The 23,381-nt window shown below is 37.8% G+C and overlaps 1 protein-coding gene across 7 annotated transcripts in view; it reads left to right on the top strand.

Annotated features, from left to right (window-relative positions):
- The window catches only part of LOC116497982 (zinc finger MYM-type protein 4-like), a 41,907-nt gene that overhangs the window by 16,463 nt on the left and 2,063 nt on the right, over positions 1-23,381 (top strand). For 3 of the 7 annotated variants that reach the window (XM_032202090.1, XM_032202092.1, XM_032202087.1), the window contains 23 exons: positions 1,307-1,385; positions 1,831-2,083; positions 3,971-4,145; positions 4,261-4,473; positions 6,395-6,545; positions 7,228-7,343; positions 7,470-7,742; positions 8,234-8,384; positions 8,637-8,809; positions 9,190-9,340; positions 10,129-10,269; positions 10,568-10,605; positions 11,748-11,892; positions 13,336-13,457; positions 13,802-13,973; positions 14,983-15,036; positions 15,153-15,332; positions 15,841-15,935; positions 16,509-16,680; positions 18,389-18,540; positions 19,866-19,977; positions 21,372-21,620; positions 22,381-22,510. In XM_032202090.1, the coding sequence (XP_032057981.1) occupies positions 1,307-1,385; positions 1,831-2,083; positions 3,971-4,145; positions 4,261-4,473; positions 6,395-6,545; positions 7,228-7,343; positions 7,470-7,742; positions 8,234-8,384; positions 8,637-8,809; positions 9,190-9,340; positions 10,129-10,269; positions 10,568-10,605; positions 11,748-11,892; positions 13,336-13,457; positions 13,802-13,973; positions 14,983-15,036; positions 15,153-15,332; positions 15,841-15,935; positions 16,509-16,680; positions 18,389-18,540; positions 19,866-19,977; positions 21,372-21,620; positions 22,381-22,510 (3,497 nt within the window). The other 4 variants (XM_032202094.1, XM_032202089.1, XM_032202088.1 and 1 more) reach the window with 4 other exon arrangements.

The following is a 23,381-nucleotide window of genomic DNA, read 5'->3' as shown; positions in this document are numbered from 1 at the left end:
TCAGTCTGATAGATAAACTGATCTGATAAACTAATGCTGCTGAATATTCTCCTGGGAAACTGGTGAGAAATAGTTTGGTCATCTTAGTCTAGAAACAATTTTCCCACGAGTAAGAGAAGTGTTAAGTTTTAACGTACATCATGTGGATGCCAGGGTGTGATTTTTAGGAGGTGGATGAAGCTGAGGGAGCGGTTCAGTGCCACTGAAAATTGAGAGCTCATTTTTGCCCAGTGATTTCGGATTGGCTTACCTTGCAGTCAGACAGCAACTGTTAATTTAGCTCAGTCATAATATGACATCACGGCCTCGCTATTCTCAAATGACTGTAAGTAGGCTAAATCTTATCATCTCTGTAGTTCCAAGAGATTATTCTTTTCAGCCTATTAAGATTTACATGCAGAGCGTTACAAGCTGCTTTACAGTTCAAATTTCTAGTTAGAGCACGGGCAGGAGACGTGGTGACAAAGTATGAATAGCTGCTGTGAGGTAAGCTAGGCATTTACACTATGTCAGCTACTCCACGAGCAACTGTCTGCAGGGATTTTCTCATCCTGGAGAAAATGGGAGGTTATTCCCTTTTCGCCAAAGCCAGTCTAAGTAGGGATTGTGATGGTCTGCCTGTAGTGCTGCCAGCTTCACACAGCTGGTTTGTGGAGCTAAGCTGACAAAAAAGAAAAAAAAAATTAAGTTTTTACTATAATTAGTAGTTAATTTTTGACTCAGCATCTCTCAGTCCTGCTCCAGGATGGGAGGTGAGGCCGAACGAGGTTGTCCCAGTTTAAAATTTCTTAATGTGCTGTGAAGCTTGACCTTGGGCTCCTCCTAGGTCCTCGACCTCCCAGTGAAGTGCAGAATGCTTCTCACCATCTAGGTCTCAGTCTGTGCTCTGTTATTGTTATCTGTGAATTTGAAAATCGAGCTTGTTTCCAAGAGCGAGGACTGCAGAACGCTTCTAGATGGAAAGTCTGTGTAACTGGAAAGTGGAGACCTCTCTTAAGCTTTGTTAATGCTAAATTCTAAGTTGTCTGAGAATACAGCTGGAAAAGGGAAGGCACCAAGCAGTCACTTTCCCATTTCTACGTGATGCTCTAGTTGTACACTTTTGCTGTGAACCTCTGAGCAGATTTCTGCGTGTGCTGCTTGTACAGCACTGTCTGTGAGCCTAGCCTTTGGAACAGGCTTAGGAGATTCTCTCTTTCCTTCCTGGGCCTTATGATTCAATACAGCGTTATGAAAGAATGGAAGTCTTGTAACCTGTTATCACATGTGTGTATTTGTTCTCCTTTTCCTTTCCCTTTTGTTTTAGGAGTACGGCCAACAGCCAAAAACTCAGGAAGGGGAGCTGAAAATCAGTGCTGTATTTTCAGTCAGTGGCAGTCCTCTTGGTAAGGAATAGGCAAGACTAACTTTATTTAAATCTATACAATACATCCCCTTCCCAAACGGTGTTGCAGTTTATGCTGCATTTCAATTGCTAGGTCTAACCCCAGTAAGATAAAAAAAAAAAAAAAAAGCTGTTTTTGTTTTAAAGACGATCAAAATCAGAGATTTTGAAAAATAATTGTATTTTTGAGGCAAAGGACAATTGAATGTGAAAGGGATGTTAAAAGTGCACTCTCGATCTTAAGAGCAGTTGAAACAATCTGCTCTGCAGAAAACCAGTGCAGGGCATGTATTTTTAGAGTTCATCTGCGATTTAATTCTCCCTTAGACCTTGACAATCCCAGTGAAGTCATAAGCTTTGCTCTTGCCCCCTGCACAAAAGTGAATTACGTGTAATACATCTAGAACAATTACTCTATGTTTTCTCTGTCGTGTTTTTTTTTTTAGCTCCACAGCTGTCATCAGGTTTCCAGCCTGCTGTGGCATCCTCTGGCATGAGTAAAATGCTTCCTTCAGTTCCAACCACAGCTGTTCGGGTTTCCTGTTCTGGCTGTAAAAAAATCCTGCAGAAGGGGCAAACCGCATACCAGAGGAAAGGCTCTACCCAGCTCTTCTGCTCCACACTGTGCCTCACTGGATACACTGTTCCAGCTTCTCGCCCACCAGCTTCTACCAAGAAAACCTGCTCAAGCTGCTCAAAGTAGGACAGCGTTTTAATTTGTTTGAGTAATAATTGATATTCAAGCAGATAATGAAAAGGCTTCAGTTCACTTCTTAAGCGACATGCTGTTTCTCTAATGCCCACTTCTGTTATGTTTCCCTTCAATAAATCGTGGCTGATCCTGTTATTTGTTAATTGGTCTGTCTGCTTTCAATTCCATTTAGTTAGTTGTGTTTTGCATACAGATAGATTTAAAAGCCTCTGCTGTGAAGTGTACGCTTTGTCTTTTTTTAATTTAAAAGAGCCAAATATTACGTCTGTTTCAAAAGGTACTCCACTTCCCTTCTGATTTAAAATGTCATTGCACTCGCTAAACAAGTACATTTTCAAAAAATATGTCATGTATTATTTCTTCTAGATGAAAATAGATTTACTGAATCCATAAAATGAAATATGGGTAAATTAATACATTCCATGCAAGATATTTCCTTAGGTTCTACACAAAAAATAGCTTTCCGATCTGGCTCCCTTCTGTGAGCTCAGACTTCTGTAGGTTTTAGCTCTTCAAGATATGTTACTGCTGCTATTATTTAGTCATGGTTAAACCTTCATAATACGTACAGAGGTTAAATATGGTAAGAATTGAGTGTTTCAAGTAGTTGGGATTTCAGTACCCAAGTCAGTTACTTTCTACCTAGGCCTAGAGTAGAAGGGCAAGGTTTGCTTTTCTGAGCCTACTTTGAAAAAAATCTTAAGATTGTGAAAAGAAACCTACATTTTTCACAGTCCTGTTGGAAACACCAGTGTGAATCTTGAGCTCTAAAAAAAACAACAACCAACATTATAAGTATTAAAATGTTGTTTTCATTTATATTATCTCCAGCAAAAGGAGTTTATTAGCAAAAGGAGACTTCTGTGGCCAGCTCTTTAAGCTGTCATATTACTATAACAGAACTTGAGGCTAATAAATAACCTCACAGAGTGTTTGTGCTAGGGTCTGTTTAGAGAGGACAGTTATTCTTATGCATTATTTTTAGTAATGGAAGTTATTTTGCAAAGTGAATGCTGCTTTGTTCATGCATCGCTTCTTCAACAGTAGATTTATTACTTTCAGTTTTACAAGGTCAACAGAACTTAAACTTGAGACTTCAATTAATTATTCTTTTTACTTGCAGTCTCAGCGTGAAAAGACCTTGTAATAAAGTTTAGCAGTCTTGGCTGTCATTTGTTTTTATTAAGTTGAAAAGTGATCTATTTGTGACAAGACAAGAAAAAAGGAGGCATCCTTCCATCCAAGGAAGTGATACAAAGATTTGCTCCTAACTTTTTGACATAAGGTCTTTGAAAATTTTCTGTGAATGACAGTTTCAAAAGAGAGAAGTAAGGGAAAAGTTCACTTTATTGAATCCAGTGGCAGACACAATGGCAGATTAGAGGTAAAAGGACGAAAGGTACAATACAAATCAGACCATTTAGGACTGAACTACGTAGTAATTAGAAATTCTGACCTTTCATTTTTTCCCTTTTTTCCCTATTCCATTATTACTGATGGTTTCATTGTTAAAAGGAATTAATCTACATATCCTGCTTTCTATTTTTTTTAGTAAGTACTGTACAAAATGGTTACCTTTTACCAGTGTCTTTTAAAAGGATTAAATGATACAACCAGATGTGCTTGTAGTCCACTCCTAATTCCAGGTAGAAAATGTTTCACAATATATCCACTTGAGAATTGTACTTCTTAACTACTTTCCTAACAGGAAAAGAAAAGACAAGTACTTAGATTGGCAAAAATAAAAGCTTTAAATTAAATAAATAAATTCACCCTTTCCAGAGAATGTTTAGTTTGCAAAAATAGAAAGGAGAACAAGTTGACATGAAACCAATGTTTATCTTTTTGCATGCTTGTTTTTCTTTTTTCTGTAGAGACATTCTAAATCCAAAGGATGTGATCACTGCCCAGTTTGACAGTACAAATTCCAGTAAGGATTTCTGCAGCCAGTCGTGTCTTTCTACATATGAACTCAAAAGGAAACCTGTTGTTACTATTCACACTAACAGCATTTCAACCAAGTGCAGCATGTGCCAGAAGAATGCAGTGGTAATTACAAACTTATTTTTCATTTAAATTCCCTTTAAATCAGGGAACTCGCTATCTTAGGGATGAACTTAGATAATGTTTCTACTCTTGTTATATTTTCTTTCTTTTCTTCCAGATTAGACATGAAGTGAATTACCAGAATGTCGTGCACAAGCTCTGCAGTGATGCCTGCTTCTCCAAGTTCCGCTCAGCTAATAACTTGACCATGAACTGTTGTGAGAATTGTGGAGGCTACTGCTACAGTGGGTCTGGCCAATGTCACATGCTTCAAATAGAGGGACAGTCAAAAAAGTTTTGCAGTTCAACGTGTGTGACAGCGTACAAGCAGGTATATTTTGACCCAATATTAAAAGTACATCTTAGGTTAGATTTTGGGTGTTTTAAGAAATAGGTTTTGGTTTATTAGGTGATTATTTCAGTTGCAAACTTGGTCTGAGATACTCGTTTTGCTGCTTGCTGCTTAATTTTTGCCCAGATACATTGCTCTGTTTCCCTTACCACTGAAAAGGCTACCAGAGTACTCCAGTATGAGAGAAGATACAGTGGGACCACTCAGCAACAACTGACTGTGACACATTTAGGCCAACCTCTCAGGAGATGACCATCATCTGACAAAGCACACAAACCTCATGAGCACAGCTCTTTTGGGATGTTCGTTGAGATGCTCTCTGAATATTCTCTGTGCTGTACTACAGTAGTGTAGTTTCTCATGAGCTGCCCAAGGATCCTTAAAAACTAAGAGTAATTTAACTGTAGGGTATCTCGCACTATGACAGATCCTTCTTGACACTGAAGAAGAGATTATTTCCAAAAATTCCAGCTTTCTAAGTATGTTGTCTCAGACATGCTCCACAACCTTATGTGGGTACGTTAAATAATAATAAGACAAGAGAGGACACTTCATTTTTGACTCATTTCAGCTATTGAAATTGTGGCATTTGAACGAAGTGGATAGGAAAAGTAATAATTAGTTGATCATTTTGATGTTCGTTTTTAAATTTTTAATATTATAATTTTGATTTTAATGGTGCCTCTTAAAGAACTGAGCAGTTGAAAGAACCTTTATTGTGATAGCTCGTTTATTTTTGACTGACTTGTTTTAATGCAATTACATTAGGAAAAAATTGCCTTTTGATAAGATGCTGTAACTGTACATTCTGTGACTTGACTCTGCTGCCCCATTATTCAGAGCACTTAGGCCAAGAAGGGCGTAGTGAATAAAAAAAAAAAAATCTGATAAAAATTTTTCATCCAGAAAACTACCTACAACATTAGTTATCATCTGAAGCAAATATAGAAATTAAATTAAGCTGGAAAGGAGAGGGATTTCTTGCTGCTTTTGCATGTTACATCAAAACCCCATATATGTTAGTCTTCTTGGGAATCCAGTGCGTTCAGAACCTATTAGAATAAGTGTAATCTATTTTTTATTGATTTTTTTTTAACCAGCATTCAACTCGGTTGTCAGATACATTCCGATCATTTATGGGGTTTTGTGTTTTTTAAAATCCTTTAGAAATTTATACCCTGTTCTATCCTTCTGTGAAGGACTGAAATAGCTGTTTATAGAACAAAGTGCATTTCTAAGGCTGTAATAGAGAAACAATCTAGGGCAATAGATCTCAAAGCTTTTTTCCACACTTAAAGATCTTAAAAACCTTTCAGTGGTGTAAACACAGAAAAAATGTTTGTGAAAGGTAAGCTGCTTTTTGTCTCTTCTTAAAAGTACTCTGTAGACCGCAGATTGAAAACTGTGATTATTATGAGATACATCTGTTCCCCATTCTGCCACCAAATGTGTCTTCAAGGAACCTGCTTATCTGTGTTTTTTGTTTTCTCATCTGCTCAGCAGTAATATCACTTACATACATAGCTGATATGTTAAGTCACAAGCAAAATGTTGCTTTTCAGTGAAAATGTTAAAGGTTGATACTTGCTCTTACAACACGCATTGTATTTTGTACTTGGAGGCCTTTGTCTTAACAGCCTTGGTACTGCTCAAACTGGCCTGCATAAGTAGCACTTAACCCTGAATGACAGTGTCCACATCTCAGATGATCAAAGTGTAAATATAACAAGCAGAACTCAAATAAGTGTATATGCATCAAAAATAATACAGCTGTAACATACGTGCTGTTGCAAGTATGCTAGCTCTCATTTTTATAGACGTTTTATGTGTTCATGATTATTTTCCTGGTTAATAAAAATAATAAACTTCAAATGAATGACCAACTTTCCTGTTTCCACAGAAGTCGGCTAAAATTACACCTTGCACACTGTGTAAATCTTTGAGATCTTCGGCCGAGATGATAGAGAGCACAAATAACTTAGGAAAAACTGAACTGTTTTGCTCTATTAACTGCTTGTCAGCATACAGAGTGAAAATGGTTACTTCTGCAGGTAACTTTATTCTTTTACTCTGTTAGAAGCATAATGTCACATAGCTTATATCCAAAGTTAATTTGTCTTAAAAGTAAGGCTTATATTCTTTTTTGGGGTATGGAAAGTGGTTTTGTTGTGTTTTTTTTTGTTTGTTTGTTTAAGGAAAGGTGCTGAGATGGAAACATAAGGACTTGCTAACATAGATAAACCTTACAGTGACAGCGTAGCCATTTTAGCTTTGTTTTTATAGCACTTAAACATGACAATAAATCTTAACCTATTTTCTGCTCTTGTAAGTGAAGCTGGGGGGTTTACCAGCTAGATAAATCCACTTGTGTGGGCATAAGCCATACCATCACTGTGACTCTTCTGCCCCCGTTTTCCAGGGTGATTAGCTTAGCTATCTCTGCCTAATTTTGCTTTGAGCTAGGCAAACGTGTTCTCAGCTGTTTTTCTTGTAAAATAGAAAAATGCATACTGACATTCTAGGGATACTGAGAGATTAATTAAAGGATCTGGTAAGCAACAGGCACTGCAGCTGCAGTGTCTGCTTCTGAATCTGAAGAAACGTTGTCTTGTGCTTCTGTGTGTACCTCAACTTGTCATTCAGAATCTCTGTTTTTGTATGCACAGTGCAAAATTATCTGCAATATGACTCAGTGTTGCATAAACCACTTTTTCTTCTCTGTTTCACTCTCAGGTGTTCAAGTTCAGTGCAACAGCTGTAAAACTTCAGCAAACCCTCAGTATCACTTGGCTATGTCAGATGGGAGCATACGCAATTTTTGCAGCTACAGTTGTGTAGTAGCTTTTCAGGTGTGACATTTAGGATTTCTTCTTAGCTTAATAGAATCATAAATCGGTGGTATAAGTATCTGGGATGCTGGGTAAATTATGTAATACTGTAAAATAAGGTTTCTTTCTCCCTTTGCTTTCCTGCAGAATTTATTCAACAAGCCTGCAGGGATGAACTCCTCAGTTGTACCCCTATCGCAAGGTCAAGTCATTGTAAGCATTCCGTCGGGGGCAACAGTATCAGCAGGTGGCACCACCTCCACTGTGTCTCCCAGCTCCGTGAGCAGTTCAGCTGCAGCTGGTCTACAGAGGCTGGCTGCCCAGTCCCAGCAAGTCACTTTTGCCCGCACTGTTGTAAAACTCAGGTGTCAGCACTGTAACAGGTTGTTTGCAACCAAACCAGAACTGCTTGACTACAAGGTAATAAAGACTAGGGCTTTTCAAGCTCATCTTTCTCAATCAGAAACACAATAAATTGTAATTTTTGTGCTGTGGTCTGTCAGTGCTGCTCTACTGCTTGCTGTAACCCGCTACAGAGGAATTTGATACTGATTTTAGTATCATTTAACCATTATCAAAATGAATATTGATATTTACACTTTGATCTTAAAAAACAGAAACAAAACAAACAAAGAACCACCACACCATTGCTTGGCTAGATAAGCACATTACTGATTCTGGTCCAAGAGGTGATTCTTATAATTCCTGGAGAAAGCACACCAGTGAGGGCTTTCTGCAGAAAATGGTGCTGCTCTTGCTGAAAAGCTAAATAAACTTACTTGCTAGTGCTGTCAATTGTTAATTTCCAAGGGCATAAATACGCTTCTGGGTTTTTATTAACTATTTAAATGTAATATCCAGGTTTTGAAACACTAAAACATTGAAACCAAAACATTCTGGCTGTGTTGCAGGGTAAAATGTTTCAGTTTTGTGGGAAGACCTGCTGTGATGAATATAAGAAGAGGAGCAGTGTAATAGCATTGTGTGAATACTGCAGAATTGAGAAGATTATCAAGGAGACAGTGCGATTCTCAGGCATAGATAAGACATTCTGTAGTGAAGGTAAGAAAGGGTAAGACTGTCTCTCAGATAAACCAAGTCAAAAATGTCTGGTGATACTAAAAAAAAACAAATCATTTAGGTTTAAAAATGGATTTTAAGTCTGGAAACCTGTAACTTCATTCAGACTTCGTTTTAATGGTATGTTTCAACCAATGATTACATATATAACTGAATTTCAGAACTAGAAATGACCAACAAATATCATTTTGATACTGAAGGCTGCTTTTGTTGTTTTGCTGGTTTTTCTTCTAGGTTGTAAACTGCTCTATAAACATGACTTGGGGAAACGCTGGGGAACCCACTGTAAAATGTGCAGTTACTGTTTACAGACTTCCCCCAAACTGGTCCAGAATCACTTTGGGGGGAAAATGGAAGATTTCTGCTCAGAGGAGTGCATGTCTAAATTCACAGTTCTGTTTTACCAGGTAAGTAATATTCTCACATAGCATCCTCTGGAATATAAAATTGTTGGCAAAAGAATCTTTGAACGTTAGGAGCTGTGTGAACTGCCTGTAGTTGACCTGTAAGTCCATGAAACATGCATATGTTACATACATGTGAGAGATGAGTAAATCCTTCTTAATTTCTAAGTACCAGTTCACTATATAAAGAAAACCTAATATTGTTTGTGGGAAAAAGAAACACTCAGTGTTCTGCTGCTTTGTGTTATGCTATGAAAATGATGCACTCTTACAGATTTCTTTACCCTATTTATTTGCTGAGCAGGATATGGAGAGGTCTGTATGCAGATACTCTTTGTTGCTCTTTACATGTGTTTGATTTCTCCCTCCCTCTGTTTTCCTAGATGGCAAAGTGTGATGGTTGTAAGAGGCAAGGTAAACTCAGTGAGTCCATGAAATGGCAAGGGGAGATCAAGCATTTTTGCAATCTGCTTTGTATTCTGATGTTCTGTAATCAGCAAAATGCTTCTGACCCTCCACCCCCAAACAACACAGGTAAAACAGGACGTGAATGGTATTACCTCTTGGTGTGTGTGACAGTGATAGGAGTATTTATTTAGAAACTCAATTCACTGAAATTTTTAAGAGACATCCTCTACTGGGGTACATACCTGTTGTTGTTGAACAGGCTCAGTTTTAGGTATCTCGCTTTCTTCAAGTAGTTTCAAACTTCCACAGATATTAAATGAGATTGCCCATAAAGAAAACCTATGCTTTGATTTTCAAGATTATGTATAAGGACTAACTTTTCAATCACTTTCCACACCTTTGTAAAACTGGGCATCTCTCTGAACGGGAGGCTGCCAGGATAATAAAGTGCCTCAGAACACTATTTTTGGTGAAATGTGATTATGGTGCTTTCACATGGAAAGAACCTGAGAATTCCTCTACCTGAGAGTCTCATAAAAATGACCTCATTCATTATGTGTTAGGATCTTGGCTGTGTCCTATACTACAGATGTATGGTGCTGAGCACAGTGAGGCATCCACTTCTGTTGTCTCATGAGTGCTGCTGTAATACACATACTATTAGAGATAGAAAACCACTTTCATGCTGTGATGAACTTCTGAAATGTTTCAGTGACTGGAAAACAGCTTAAGTTTGCTTATGGCGCCAAGTCCTATTTAAACTGAAAACCTGCAGTTCGGCAGCTATGTACACTTCTCATAAAGCAGGCTTTTTCATCTGGAGATAAAGTTGGAGGGTGGGTATTGTTTCTAAAATGCTGCTTGGTAAATTATGTGGTTGCTTATTTTAGTTTTCTTCTGTTCATTCTACCCAGCAAACCTTTCTATGGCACCAGCTTCCTCGTCAGGCCCACCTTCTTTGAGGAAGGACTCAACCCCTGTCATAGCAAATGTGGTGTCCCTTGCAAGTACCCCTGCTGCCCAGCCTACGGTTAACTCCAACAATGTTTTACAGGGTAGGACTACTGAACGTGATTTCTCTATTTTTAAATCTCTATTCCTGGATGTTTGTAGTTGTTCAGGGATCTTTTCCACTGAGGACACCAGCCACTTCTTCATTATGCTTCACATTGATACAGAAGGTTGTGGTTTTGTCCTTCCTTTCCCTACGTATAATTAAGGACTTAAATTTATTTACATAGACTGGGGAATAAGGCTTAAGGGGAATTCTTTTTCTGGACCTTGGCAGAGTATACGTTGTGGTCCTTGATGATAAGTACACAAGCTAATCCTTCATGGTTTTCTTCTTCACAGGTGCAGTCCCTACTGTGACAGCAAAAATAATAGGAGATGTAAGTTTTACAAGAGACTCTTTTTCTCACTTTCGTCCAGATTGTATCAATAACAAGTAAAGTATCCAATAATTTAGCACCTTAATTTTGTAACTGCTTTTCCTGGTTGTGATTGAGATTTAAAATTTATCCAATTTGCAGATGTATTTTTTTTTTAAATGGACTTGTATGGTATAAAAGTCTTCTTGTGTCCATTGACGGAATGATTTGATGTTTTAAGACACAGGTTGTCAAACCGTGGCTCTTCAGATGACTAGCTCTCGAGCAATGTGCTTGAGGCTACCTTTTGTGGCCAGAAGTGGGATGTGATGCCACAGGAAGGGCTGCCACAAGCAGAAGGGAACCAGCACGGGCTGCTGGGGCTGACATTACCAAGCTCTTGCAGTTTAGCTGTTCTTCCCCACTCCCTGTCAGCCTGGTAGCGGAGCTATGGGGAATCACTGTCATTTCTTATCTGTGAATGACTCCTGGAGTTCCAATTCTTGAGAGATTTTGCAACTCTTTTGGAATATATAATATTTTTTTTATTATATAGCTCTTTGTTTCTGGGAGATGGACACCCTTACTTTAGCTGAAAAGTCATTTATGGATTAGAGTATGCATTTCCCTAATGAAACTGATTCTGTTACATGAATGCACAACTGAAAATTACAGTTTGCAGGACATGAAATTAGTACAAGCATGAGTAGTCAGTCTGTGTATAATCAGGAGGTGACACTGATATTGCCAGCATTTGTGTTCATCTTTTATTTGTATTCTTTTTCAGTGGATTTGTATAGATTTACTAAGAGTTTTTTTTTGCGTATTTCTATCACCCAATATTTTAGTCATCAAAAGTATCTTAAGGCTTTTTTTAGGTCTTTACCATCAGTAAAATTCTAAGATGAAAAGTTTATAGAAGTTATTTGAATACAGAAACCAAACATTCTTGTAGATCTCTTCTCTGCAGTGTTAACAACAACAACAACAAAAAAGCTCTTTTTACAATAGTTTTAAATGATCTTTTTTATCAACAAAGACAGTTTTAAATCGTTTGACCTTTCATAGTAGAGAACAAATATTAATCTTATGAAAATACGAATCTTACGATATCCTACTACAACCAGTGCTGACTCTGCTCTCATTTATATTTTTCCAAACAGGCTAGTACTCAAACAGATGCCCTAAAACTACCATCATCACAACCACCTAGGCTTCTAAAAAACAAAGCATTGTTGTGCAAGCCAATCACACAGACTAAGGCCACCTCGTGCAAACCTCATACACAAAACAAAGAATGCCAGACAGGTATGTATTTAATCTCCAACCCATTTTATATAAGTCTGTATTGCAGTTGTGAAAGTAAATGATTTATATAACAAAAATATTTTTAAATATGCTTTAAAACTTTAAATAGTTTTCAGGTTATTGTATGGTCTTTGCAAGTTGCAGTTTGCCTTACAGATGTAAAGTATTTGGTCTTTGAAATGCTGAAAGCTTCATGTGTGATCAAAGAATCACAGAATGACAGAATGGTTTGGATTGGAAGGGACTTTGCTCAAAGCTCTACCCAACCTGGCCTTGAACACTTCTGGGGATGAGGCATCCACAACTTCTCTGAGCAAACTTGTTCCAGTGCCTCATCACCCTCATATTGAAGAATTTCCTCCTTAAATCTAATCTAAACCTACCCTCTTTTAATTTGAAGCCATTCCCCTTTGTCCTATCACCACACCCCCTGACAAACAGTCCCTCCCCAGTTTTCCTGTAGGTCCCCTTTAGGTACAGGAAAGCCACTGTAAGGTCTCCTCGGAGCCTTCTCTTCTCCAGGCTGAACAACCCCAACTCCCTCAGCCTCTCTTCCCAGGAGAGGTGTTCCAGCCCCTTGGTCATCTTTGTAGCCCTCCTCTGGACTTGCTCTAGTGATGAATCTTGAGATTGGCTTTAACTCATCTTTAGTATTCTGCAGTCATCTTAACTGTGGAGAATGAAGGGTGATGGTTAAATGATGTGCAAAAGGCTATGGAGGGAACTTGTTTTTCTCAGGACAGAATTTGTGAGTTCTTAGCTCTTCCAGCTCAAGCCACAAGAGCAGACTCATTTTCATGAAGTGTGTGATGTCTGAAAGATTGTTGTAATTCTCACTTTCTTTTAATTATTAGATACAGATAATAAGAACTTCTGAAATTAATTCACTAGTTCTAAGAGCATTTGATTAGATTTATATTTACCCTAAGATCTCTCTGTGGCCAGGAGAAAACTGAAGCACTTTCAAAGGCTATTATGTAGTCAAGACTGCAATTGAGGAGTGCTTTTGTCATCATTGCCAGTGTAGAAGGAGCTCGGAGTATAGAGTCTTGATGTAAACATCTCAGTGGGAGAGATGAAGCTAAGTGGGAAGATTGTTGTTGTTTTTTAATGGTACCTTTGTGTGGTCTTCTAGTTAGTTGCGAGATAATTGCAATAGCACACCATTTACTTGGATGCAGACCTTAGTATTTATTTCCTCTCTCTTCCCTTCCAGCATTCATGTATATGGTCAGAGTGCTGTTTATTTCCAAACTCTAGTATTAATACTTGTTACAACAGTGCTAAAGTGAAAGATGACTGAACAGAGATGTGGTACTGTGCCCACTGAGTTACAAGCAGAAGTCACCCGTAGTGGAACTCCAAACAATTAAACTGGACACTCTGAAGTGTACGGGATGGTCATATGGTCAAACCATTTTTGTTTTGTTTTTAACATAACAGAAGAAGAAGAAGAAGTTCAACCCCAAATCATTGTGGTACCTGTTCCTGTACCAGTGTTTGTGCCAGTACCCCTTCACCTCTACACTCAGTACACACCAGTTCCGCTTGGGATGCCAGTACCTGTAAGTTACACTCACGTTCACTGGAGAACTGGTTTTACAGTCTTGGTTCTGAACAGGGCATAAAGCAGTGCTGTTGGATTTTGTGATCAGGCATTCAAGTGGTATTTGGAGTCCTTGAAGCAATTTCTTTCCTTATCACATCATGCTTAATTAAGCATTATCAAACAAAACCACCAATTTGTAGGGTTATTGTGGAAAGGAAGAAGGTTGTCCAGTTTGGATTTATTTAAAATTACATATAGTCCTAAAATATAAGTAAGATTAAATGAGAAGAACTTCCCTTGGTGTTTGTTGTTTCCCTTCATCCCCAAACAAGGTCTAATAATTTCTGCATGTCTGTGTAGGTACCAGTTCCAATGCTTTTCCCAACTACCCTGGATAATGCTGATAAGATCATTGAAACTATTCAGGATATCAAGGATAAGATTCCCACAAATCCATTTGAAGCTGATCTCCTTCAGATGGCAGAAATGATTGCAGAAGATGAGGAGAAAGAAAAAACACATTCTCATGGTGGTATGTGGTGTTTTTAAAAGGAAACTAAATGTGATGGATGTCCTCTCATCACGAAAAACAGAGAAATAGATGTAGAGACTATACTGGCTGCTTCCCAAGTGTTCATGCCATGTTGCATGGTCCTGTTGTCCTACCAACATTTATTTTCACAATGACTGTTTCATGCAGGTAAAGTTCCAAGCTAGAAAAGGCTGCAATTCTTATGTCATGACTTGGTGATTTTTATTATTTATTATTTTAATAGCTAAACTGCCTATTTGGAGATAATTTGGAGATAATCTATATAAATATTCTATTACTTTTTTCTTTTAAGAATAATTTACTCTTCTTTGGTAGTTCCACCACAAGTGCTGGTTATGCTTGCACATCTCTGAAGCTTTTGTAATTCCAGAGAGGTTTCTCATTCAACTTCCAATAGAGCTATGCTTAGCATAGAACCCAAATCAGATACTGAGCAGTACTTTAAATGTCTTTGCATTCCCTTTCCCTGATCCTAGGTGCTGATTTGACTTACGTTGACAGTAGCAGGTTGCTAGCAGTAGTAATCTCCAGATAAGTACATCATGCGCTAGGAGAAGAAGGAGTCAAAAGCAAGAAGGCAGAGCAGCTGCTTTACAAGAGTATTTTCCTATCAAGCTTTTTATAGTGGATTCTTGGAGGGTGATGCAGGTTAGAATGTGTTGGATAGTGATCATCCTGTGTAATAAAAGTGGAGCAAGATAAAAAAGAAATGAACAAAATACCCTGTTTGCCTACAGATGACTCCAATAACAAACGTGGAGGGATGGAAGCATTTAGAAAAGCAAATATGGGTTAATTCTGTATTTCTGTTTTTCTAGAACACCATGACCTAGGTAGGGAATTGGTAGAAGAATGGTATTAAAGGAGAAGTTGTACCATTTTTGGAAGTACTATGACTTAATATGTTATTTTTTGGCATTCAAAATTTTGTATTAGTTATGTAAGCTGTCAGTCATTTGTAGATACATATTTCCTTCTTTTTCTAAAGGATCTCAAACGTCTGAGCATGAGCTCTTCTTGGACCCCAAGATATTTGAGAAAGGTCAGTTGGATTTTTTTGCAAAAGCACTTTGATCCTGCTGTAGCTTCTCTTTAAACTCTTCTTTTTGCCTATCCTTTCTTACAGCATGTGGTTTATCTGATCACTCTCATTTACAGACCAAGGTAGCACTTACAGTGGAGATCTAGAATCAGAAGCAGTGTCCACTCCACACAGCTGGGAGGATGAGTTAAATCACTATGCCTTACGATCAAATGCCCTGCCAGAACCAGATCCAGAAGTGAAGCAGTTCTCCAAAGGTGATGTGGAACAGGACCTGGAGGCAGATTTTCCATCAGGTCTGTATAATGTAAAGAAAAATGCATCAGTGTATAAAAGTACACACAACTTTCTGAGTAAGCATTGTGTCAGTAGTCTGTTTCTGTCATTTAGTAAAACTGGGTATTTGAAGCAGCAGTAATATATCAGCTCTCCTAAAAGTTACTGTGATTTTTAAATATTGCTGGTATTTTTAAAGACAGCATTCTACAGAACCACCGACAGGATTAGCAGGTAGTTTTGCTTGACTTCTTTGAATTATCACTTCTGTGTCCCTGGGTATAATCCGTATTAGTGGTGCAGAAGAATGTAAGTTTGCCTGAATAAGTACATCCACTACTTGGGGGAGGACTTCTTTCCTCTTCTGAAAATTTCTTTATACAGAAAGTAGGTTTGTTGCCTAAAAAAAGCATTATTTTGAATACGTAATTGGCATCTTTAGGATATTCAGTAGTATTTAAGTGACGCTTCTACTTGGGTATGTTAAATCATACAATTAAATTCTTAATGGTGTTGATTTGACTTCAGACTCATTTGACCCTCTCAGTAAAGGACTGGGTTTGCAGTCACGTTCACGAGCAAGACGGAGACACAGAGATGGCTTCCCACAGCCAAAAAGACGGGTAAGAAAGTACTTGTGGAACATTAGTTCCTTGCATTTAAAGTAATAACATTATGTGCATGTTTATTCTCAGGAGTAAAAAATACGCTCTAGGGTGAAAATGAGAATTCAGTTTAACTGCTGTATATTTTTTGTCCTGTTTTGCTACATTATACAACGTTTTCTTTTCTTCTCTACAATTAGGTAGAATAAATGTTTTTTTTGTTTTTCTTTTTGGTGCAGAACATTTAAAAGAACATTTAAAGAATATTTATCGTTTCAGCAACTGCAAAATACTTGTTTTTAAGGAGTGTAATAATCTACAGCAAAGAAGTAATTTTTCTTGTGTAGCGGAATGTATTTCTGTGCATATTTATCACAGTGAGAATTACTATAATTTGTTGCACCTTTTCTGTACAGTGTTGCTAATGCTTGTCCAGATATTAAAAAATACATATATATATACCTTCTCCTTCTGTCAGCAGGATTTTGTTATGTCAGTGCACTGCTTTTTTTATGTGATACCAAATTAAGCGTCCATAGATGAAATACTTAATGAGCTTTTATTTGCTTTGCTTTGTTTGTTTTCCCGTAGGGACGGAAGAAGTCTGTAGTTTCTGTAGAGCCCCGCAATCTGATGCAGGGCTCCTACCCAGGTTGCTCTGTTTCTGGGATGACCCTAAAGTATATGTATGGGGTAAATGCCTGGAAGAACTGGGTCCAATGGAAAAACGCACAGGAGGAACAAGGGGACCTGAAGTTTTCAGGTAAACTTTTTCTCCATCTGTGGAAACAGAAATAATTAGTTGAGCAGCTCTTGGTATCACATGTTTCTCAAGAAAAAATTAGGATTAGTTAGCGAGTTTTGAAATGACCACGAGTGGAGAAAAGATTTTACAGCGTATCATGTTATGTCTGCCTTTTCACGTGTTTAAAAATCTCAGCTATTAAATTCTAAATTGCTCTGTTTCCTCTTAAAAAAGGCTTTAAAGTATCAGATTTCTTTTCAACATTATAAATGCTAGCCTTTCAACCTGCCCTTTCTGTTCATTTGCATGCAGATATTCCTCATTTCTAGAACAGATGTTTTATGCAGCTGCTAAGCCTTTACTGATCTATTACCAGGCCATACTTCTAAGCTGACTACACGAACCTGGCCCCATCTTTTTCATCTGTACCTAACACATTCACAAAGTATTTGTTTGTCAGCGTAACTGTTTGCTTTAAAAAACTGTATGCCACTCTTAAAGTCTAATACTTTATTTCCAGGTTCGCAGATGGAAACAAACCTTCCAGAGGTGTACCCATTCTTTGTTGCACGCTGCTTACAAATAACTTTAGAAGGGATTAATTGTTTCTAGTGTCTCAAAGGGATTATAGCTAATACTGACAATATAAATGTCACTTTTGTTTGTTCTTCTAATTATGGATTTTTTATTTATTTATTTATTTTTACAAAAGTGCAGCAGTCCTGGGGCTTGGCATTGTCTAACTCCCCTTTTCCCTGGTCTCAGATGTGTCTTACATGTTTGCACTGAGAGGTTTGTGGGCAAGTTTTCAGAGTACAGCAGAGAATTTGAGTTAGGATTATAACTGAGCTTTCTGGGGACAGTTTGGAAGAGAGCAAATAATATCCAATACCCCTGCAATGTAAAGAACTAAGCGTGGCAAAGCTTATATAAGAAAGATCCCAAAGGGGAAACGAGCTCTGCATTTTCCTCTCTTGTTTGGAATTTTTGTTGTCATTACATGAGAACAGCTGGTTTTTGTTTCCCAGAAGAAGAGCAATCATATGAATTACTATCTTTTTCTCCTGGCTAATGAAAGAGAGATTACAGACAGTTCCAGGAATCTCTGTCAACCCCCACAGAGAGGTTTCCTGTTCAGTCCCAAGCAGTCACTCGTGTGAGGTGTGGAGCAGCCAAGCCGAGTAATTTCACTGTGGATTCTTTGATCGATTCTCTGCTTGCTCTGCTTCCCTTTCTGAATCCCATGGCCCTTTAAACTCTTCATTCCTTCTCCCTTTAAGGAGTCGAATATGCTGCTCTCAACTCATATCCAGAACTACTAGGAAATACTCAAGATCTTTTTCTGACTCAGGATTCCCCTGAGTCCAGCTATAAAGGTGATGCTGAGTTTATCAACCCCACATCTCCAGCCTGAGTACATGTTACCATTGCCATGCCATATCTTTGGGTTCAATGAACTTAACTGAAAATTTAAATGTCTTAACTTTAAATACCCGCAATCTTACTACTCAGTTACGGCTTTTGTAGTAGACTTACTACTCAGTTACTGGCTATACAGACTGCTGATTTTTTTTTTATTGGCCAAACAGACATTCAGTTGTTAGCCAGCAGATAGGAAATAGTTCACACGTTTAGTCAGACGGGGAACATTGTGTTTGAGATAGGTTATGTAAAGATTTAATCCGTTGAATTAAGTTAATTTTCATAATAATTTTCTTCACCACAGTTCGTCCTGTGAAAGTCAAGGAGGACATTCTCTCATGCACTTTTGCTGAACTGAGTTTTGGCTTGTGCCAGTTTATTCAAGAGGTGCGGAGACCAAATGGAGAAAAATATGATCCTGATAGTATCTTATACCTGTGCCTTGGAATTCAGCAGGTAACTCAGAGAACTGGGATATTGCTGAGAACATCAAAACTTTTGGTGTTTGTTTTTTTTTTTTTTATGCTTTGTATCCACAGTCCCAAGTAGCTGCTTGTTTTTTGTAGAGGCAAATATGTATCTGTTTTGTGCTTCATTCTTAGTTTGTCTTAATCTCTTATTTGGCTAATTAGTCTGGACCTTGTTTTGATCGGAGTAAATAGGCCTCTTGTGTACTTGGGAGGAATATGGTTTGGAGGGCAAGGTGTTTCTATTTAGATACAAATCTTTTGGTTTGGTACCTTGTTTATCCTTTTCATATATAGGACAGATTTGTAGAAACCTGAGGTTCCACAGAAGAATTAGCTATGTAATTAATCGGTTTAGATCTAAAATAGCTGCACAATGCTCTTCCAATACACAAGTTTACTTGGAAGAGATACCCAGCAAAGGCTGTGCTCTTTCAGTGGCTCCTTCAGTGGGAATAATAGCATTGTACTTAATGAATACTGAGAGCAATGTAAAGAGTCCTTGCTACCTGCCTGCAGAGGTCAGTTTGAAACAGCTGCAGAACAAATCCAGGATAATATTATCTTCTCTTGAAAACTCCCAGTTCATTAAACTACTGTTAGGGTCATTTTGTTGTTGTTAGAATAGCCTGTTTGTTCCTTTCCTTAAACAATCATTTGGAGATAAAGAATCAAATGCTACTTCTAATGTAAAACCTACCACTTGATTAGGCAAGGAATTACTTTTTTTTTTTGTTTCCTGGCTACACATGAAAAAATGTAGGAGTTAGAATTCAAAGTACCATTGATAAGGTCTATCAGCATTTTTTGTGTTCCAGTTCTGACTTATTTATTGATACATACTTGTGGTCTCTAGAAAACTTTTTAGTTTGTTTGCTGCTTGACAAAAGTTTAAGGGACTTTTATGTTGATGCTGTAAGTTGAGCTGTTTCAGCAGCCTAGCACTGGGCCTATATCTATTGTCAGAAAGTATTAGCATGTGAAGTTCTTTTCAATAGAAGGGTATTCAGTACCTCTTCTGCTGTATATGCAGACTTTTCAAGAATAGTTAATACCTAGATGATGATTTTTTTCAGAAAAGAACTCTAAAGCTTGAAATAGTAACAACAATTTTTGCTTAGACCTCTTGTTTCATACCAGGGAGGTCCCAGTCCCTGTAGAAAATCTTATTTAATATCTTAATAAAGGTTTCAACAAAGCATTTTGGACCATAAGACACTTGGACATGAGAAAAGAAGAGAATCTGATGTCCTGTATCTTCTCTGCAATGTTATGTAATCATAAATTGTATGTCTTCCTTTTTTTCTCTCGTAGTACCTGTTTGAGAATGGTAGAATAGATAACATTTTTACCGAGCCCTATTCCAGGTTTATGATTGAACTTACAAAACTTTTGAAAATCTGGGAACCTACAATTCTTCCAAATGGTAGGACAATTATTTTATTTTGTGTAGCTGCATGACAAAACCTTATTTGAAATTAATATTTCTCAATGCCATGAAGAAGCATGTGGTCTGAGACATTCACATTAGTCTCCTCTTTCTCCACCATGCAGTTGTTTATAGTAGACTAGAATCATGGCTTTTGTGTCTGTCTCCAGTTATGGGTTACACTTAAATATGTCTTTGCCTCCGATCAGTCTCTCAGCTCCTTTGAAAGAAAGGCTTCCTATTCCTGTGGTCAAAACACGAGTTATTTTCCCTCAAGTTTTAGCTAATCTTTTTGAATACAGGTAGCCAGAACTGTGTGTACTTTTTGAGATGAGTTACTCACCTCAAGTTCCATGTAGAGTTGCACTAGTTGTATATATCATATCAGTATAGGAAAAACTTCTGATAAATCAGAGGACCACATTAAAAAATCATTGGAGACTTGTCTAAACTCCTCAATTCCAAGTTCTTCTCAACTTGCTCACTTCCACAGTAAGAGTTCCCAAATTCTGCAGGTATTTTTAATCAGTCTTCAAATATGATCATGCTGTTTATAAAGCCAGACACTGGTAATATAAGTATGCAAGATCTTTTTCAGAGTACCACCAAAACTTAAGTGATGTTGGCAACTCCAAACAACTGACTTTTCGTTTAGAAATTGAACTTTCTATCAGTACAGAAATAACCCAGTTACTTATAGATAGTATAATATATAGTATAATATTAGACAGTATATAATATATAGTGTAATATAGACAATGTAATATGATATATAGTGGAGTTTTCTTTCACAATAAATCTCTCGTAAGGCTCCATTTCTCCTTTCCTAACTAACTTACAACAATCAAAATGGTCTATTTGAATATGGATGGTACATTTTAAACTCGTGCTCCATGCCTTAGGAATTAGACATTTTTGCAGTTGGCTGACTGGTTTAATACAGTGAAATTAAAACTTAGTGAGATTCTGTTGATGTGTGCAATCTTCCTTTATATCCTTCTCTCCATTCTTCAGGTATTGGAAGATCATGCTGTTCCACAGCTTGGTTCTCCACGCTCCCTCTTAGGTTCATGCATGCAGTGCTCTTGATTTTATGTTACAATTGCTTATGATAGGTCTGAATTTGATCTGATATGCAGGTCGTTCACATACAAGGTGAGCTGAAAGGGGACTTATATGCATCTTTGACAGAATCTGCCTATATAATTTACCTCATTTCTGCCTTCCTACCCTGCTCGTGTATGATGCTTTCACTTCCTTTGGGAAGATTCTCAAAATCTGCTAGATTGCCAGTGGTCCTTAAAAACTGCTTATTTGTAACTGAATATGAGAAACTGCCCTAAACTTGCGTAAATATCCCTCTTCTTTTTTTTTTTGCCCATTGTCTCTAGGTTATATGTTCTCGCGAATTGAAGAGGAACACCTATGGGAATGTAAACAGCTGGGTGCATATTCCCCTATAGTTTTGCTGAACACACTTCTATTCTTCAACACCAAATACTTCCAACTAAAGAATGTCAGTGAGCACCTGAAACTATCCTTTGCCCATGTTATGAGACGCACCCGGACTCTGAAGTATAATACTAAGATGACATATTTACGTTTTTTCCCACCCTTTCAAAAACAAGAGGTAGAATCAGGTAAATGAATGCTTTTGAATTTCTGCATTTGTTTTTGTGTTGTCTACTCCTTACTTTAAAAAGGGCTGGGGAGAAAAACGTGTTATGGAGTAGGAAGAGCTGTGGATAGTTTGATTTCTGCTATCACCCTGCACATTTTTAAATTTTTTCACTCTAGGATGGTTTAAAGATAAATTCTGATGGACCAAATGCATCCAGTAAAAACTTACAAAATAGGTGCCAATGTTTGCCAAGAAATACTGTTCTTCATTTGCAGTTATTTTTTGCTGTTTTGAAAAGGGAAGTGTTCGATCCTGAGAGGGGTAGCAGAGAGTATTTTGGTAGGATCTATTAGAAAGATTGTTGTGTTCAACTTCTAACTGAAAACCTGTAAGTTATGCTGTTTGCCATTGTGAAGTGACTTTGTAAGGGTATCAAGTGGGATCATGAAACTATTAGCTTCTTCAGTTAATCGTTCCAATATGTTACATTAATTGTCCTTTATTAAGAAAAAAAATATATTCCCCGTATTGTTCTGCTAGATGCTAGTTCTAGAAGAGGAATAGGCTACGGACACCCTATAGCTTGTAATCTTTTACCCATCCAGCAGATCAAAGCAGTTGACTTGTATTTGGTTTTGAATGACAGATAATCCCTACAAGTAGCATGCATCTGTGTGTTGCACAGTTGCATCAGGCTGGTGCTAGGCTAAGGGATTAGATCTTATTCTTAACGTGCTGTTCTTCACTGAACTTCAGTGATGCCATTTTTGTGTGTCCAGATAAATTATCTGTAGGCAAAAGGAAACGCAATGAAGATGAGGAGGTTTCAACAGCAGTGGAAATGGCTGAAAATACAGATAATCCCCTGCGGTGTCCGGTCCGACTTTATGAATTTTACTTGTCAAAATGGTAAGTGATGGAACTTGATTTTTGATCTGTATGTAGACTAGAACAGGTATTTGGGCAAGTATCCCCCCTCAGACATCATGTTCCTTGTGAAAGCTGGTGGCTTTTGCCTGCTGAAATGGGAGATTTACTTTATTTAGGAGTTAGAAATGAGGCTATATAGCAAGGACATAGATATCAATCATTTTGTCTTTCCCATTTTGTATAAATTTTAGGTAGATCACTGAGCAGGTATGGTGTTCTCTTTTCAAAGAAAATACACCCAAAAAAAGTAAACAGGATCTCATTAGTGTCAGCTGCAACTCAAATAAATCACCCTCAAAAATGCACCTACTGAGCATACTACAAATAGTCCCATTACTTAGGCAAAGGCATGCCTAGCAGCTGTCCTGACTCTTTGTCTCCCTCTTCTTATCTTTATTGTACTCACTTGCATATCATTAGAAGCTGGTAGTTGTCCTTGGGCTGTGAAAACGTTTCCATGCTCCTCATCGTATATCATAGCTCCTGCAGAGCCCCTGCAGTGGTGCAAGCAGCAGTAAAAATTCACTTTGCTGTTTTAATGTGAATACTCCAAAGCCAAGCAGGAGGAATTCCTGCTCTGGAGGACTTGGTCTCTTCCTACCAGCACCCGAAAGCTGCCTCAGAGTCTGATGGTCAGTCTTGGAAGCAGATGGGCTCACAATTCTGCAGCATGAGCAGGCAAGCTAGGATTTAGTTTTGCTAGTACTTGAACATTCATTACCTCAAAGTACACAGCAATTCTGGAATGTTAGAAGCTGTTTTATTCAGAGATTAAATGTCAGATGCATCTGTCAGTCATACCAGGACTCTAGTATTGTTAATTGGATGATAATATGATTGAAGAACCATG

The sequence above is a fragment of the Aythya fuligula genome, chromosome 23 (genome assembly GCF_009819795.1).
Source record: "Aythya fuligula isolate bAytFul2 chromosome 23, bAytFul2.pri, whole genome shotgun sequence".
NCBI lineage: Eukaryota > Metazoa > Chordata > Aves > Anseriformes > Anatidae > Aythya > Aythya fuligula.
Note: the sequence above shows the minus strand (reverse complement) of the source record. Positions and strands in the feature narration are given on the sequence as shown.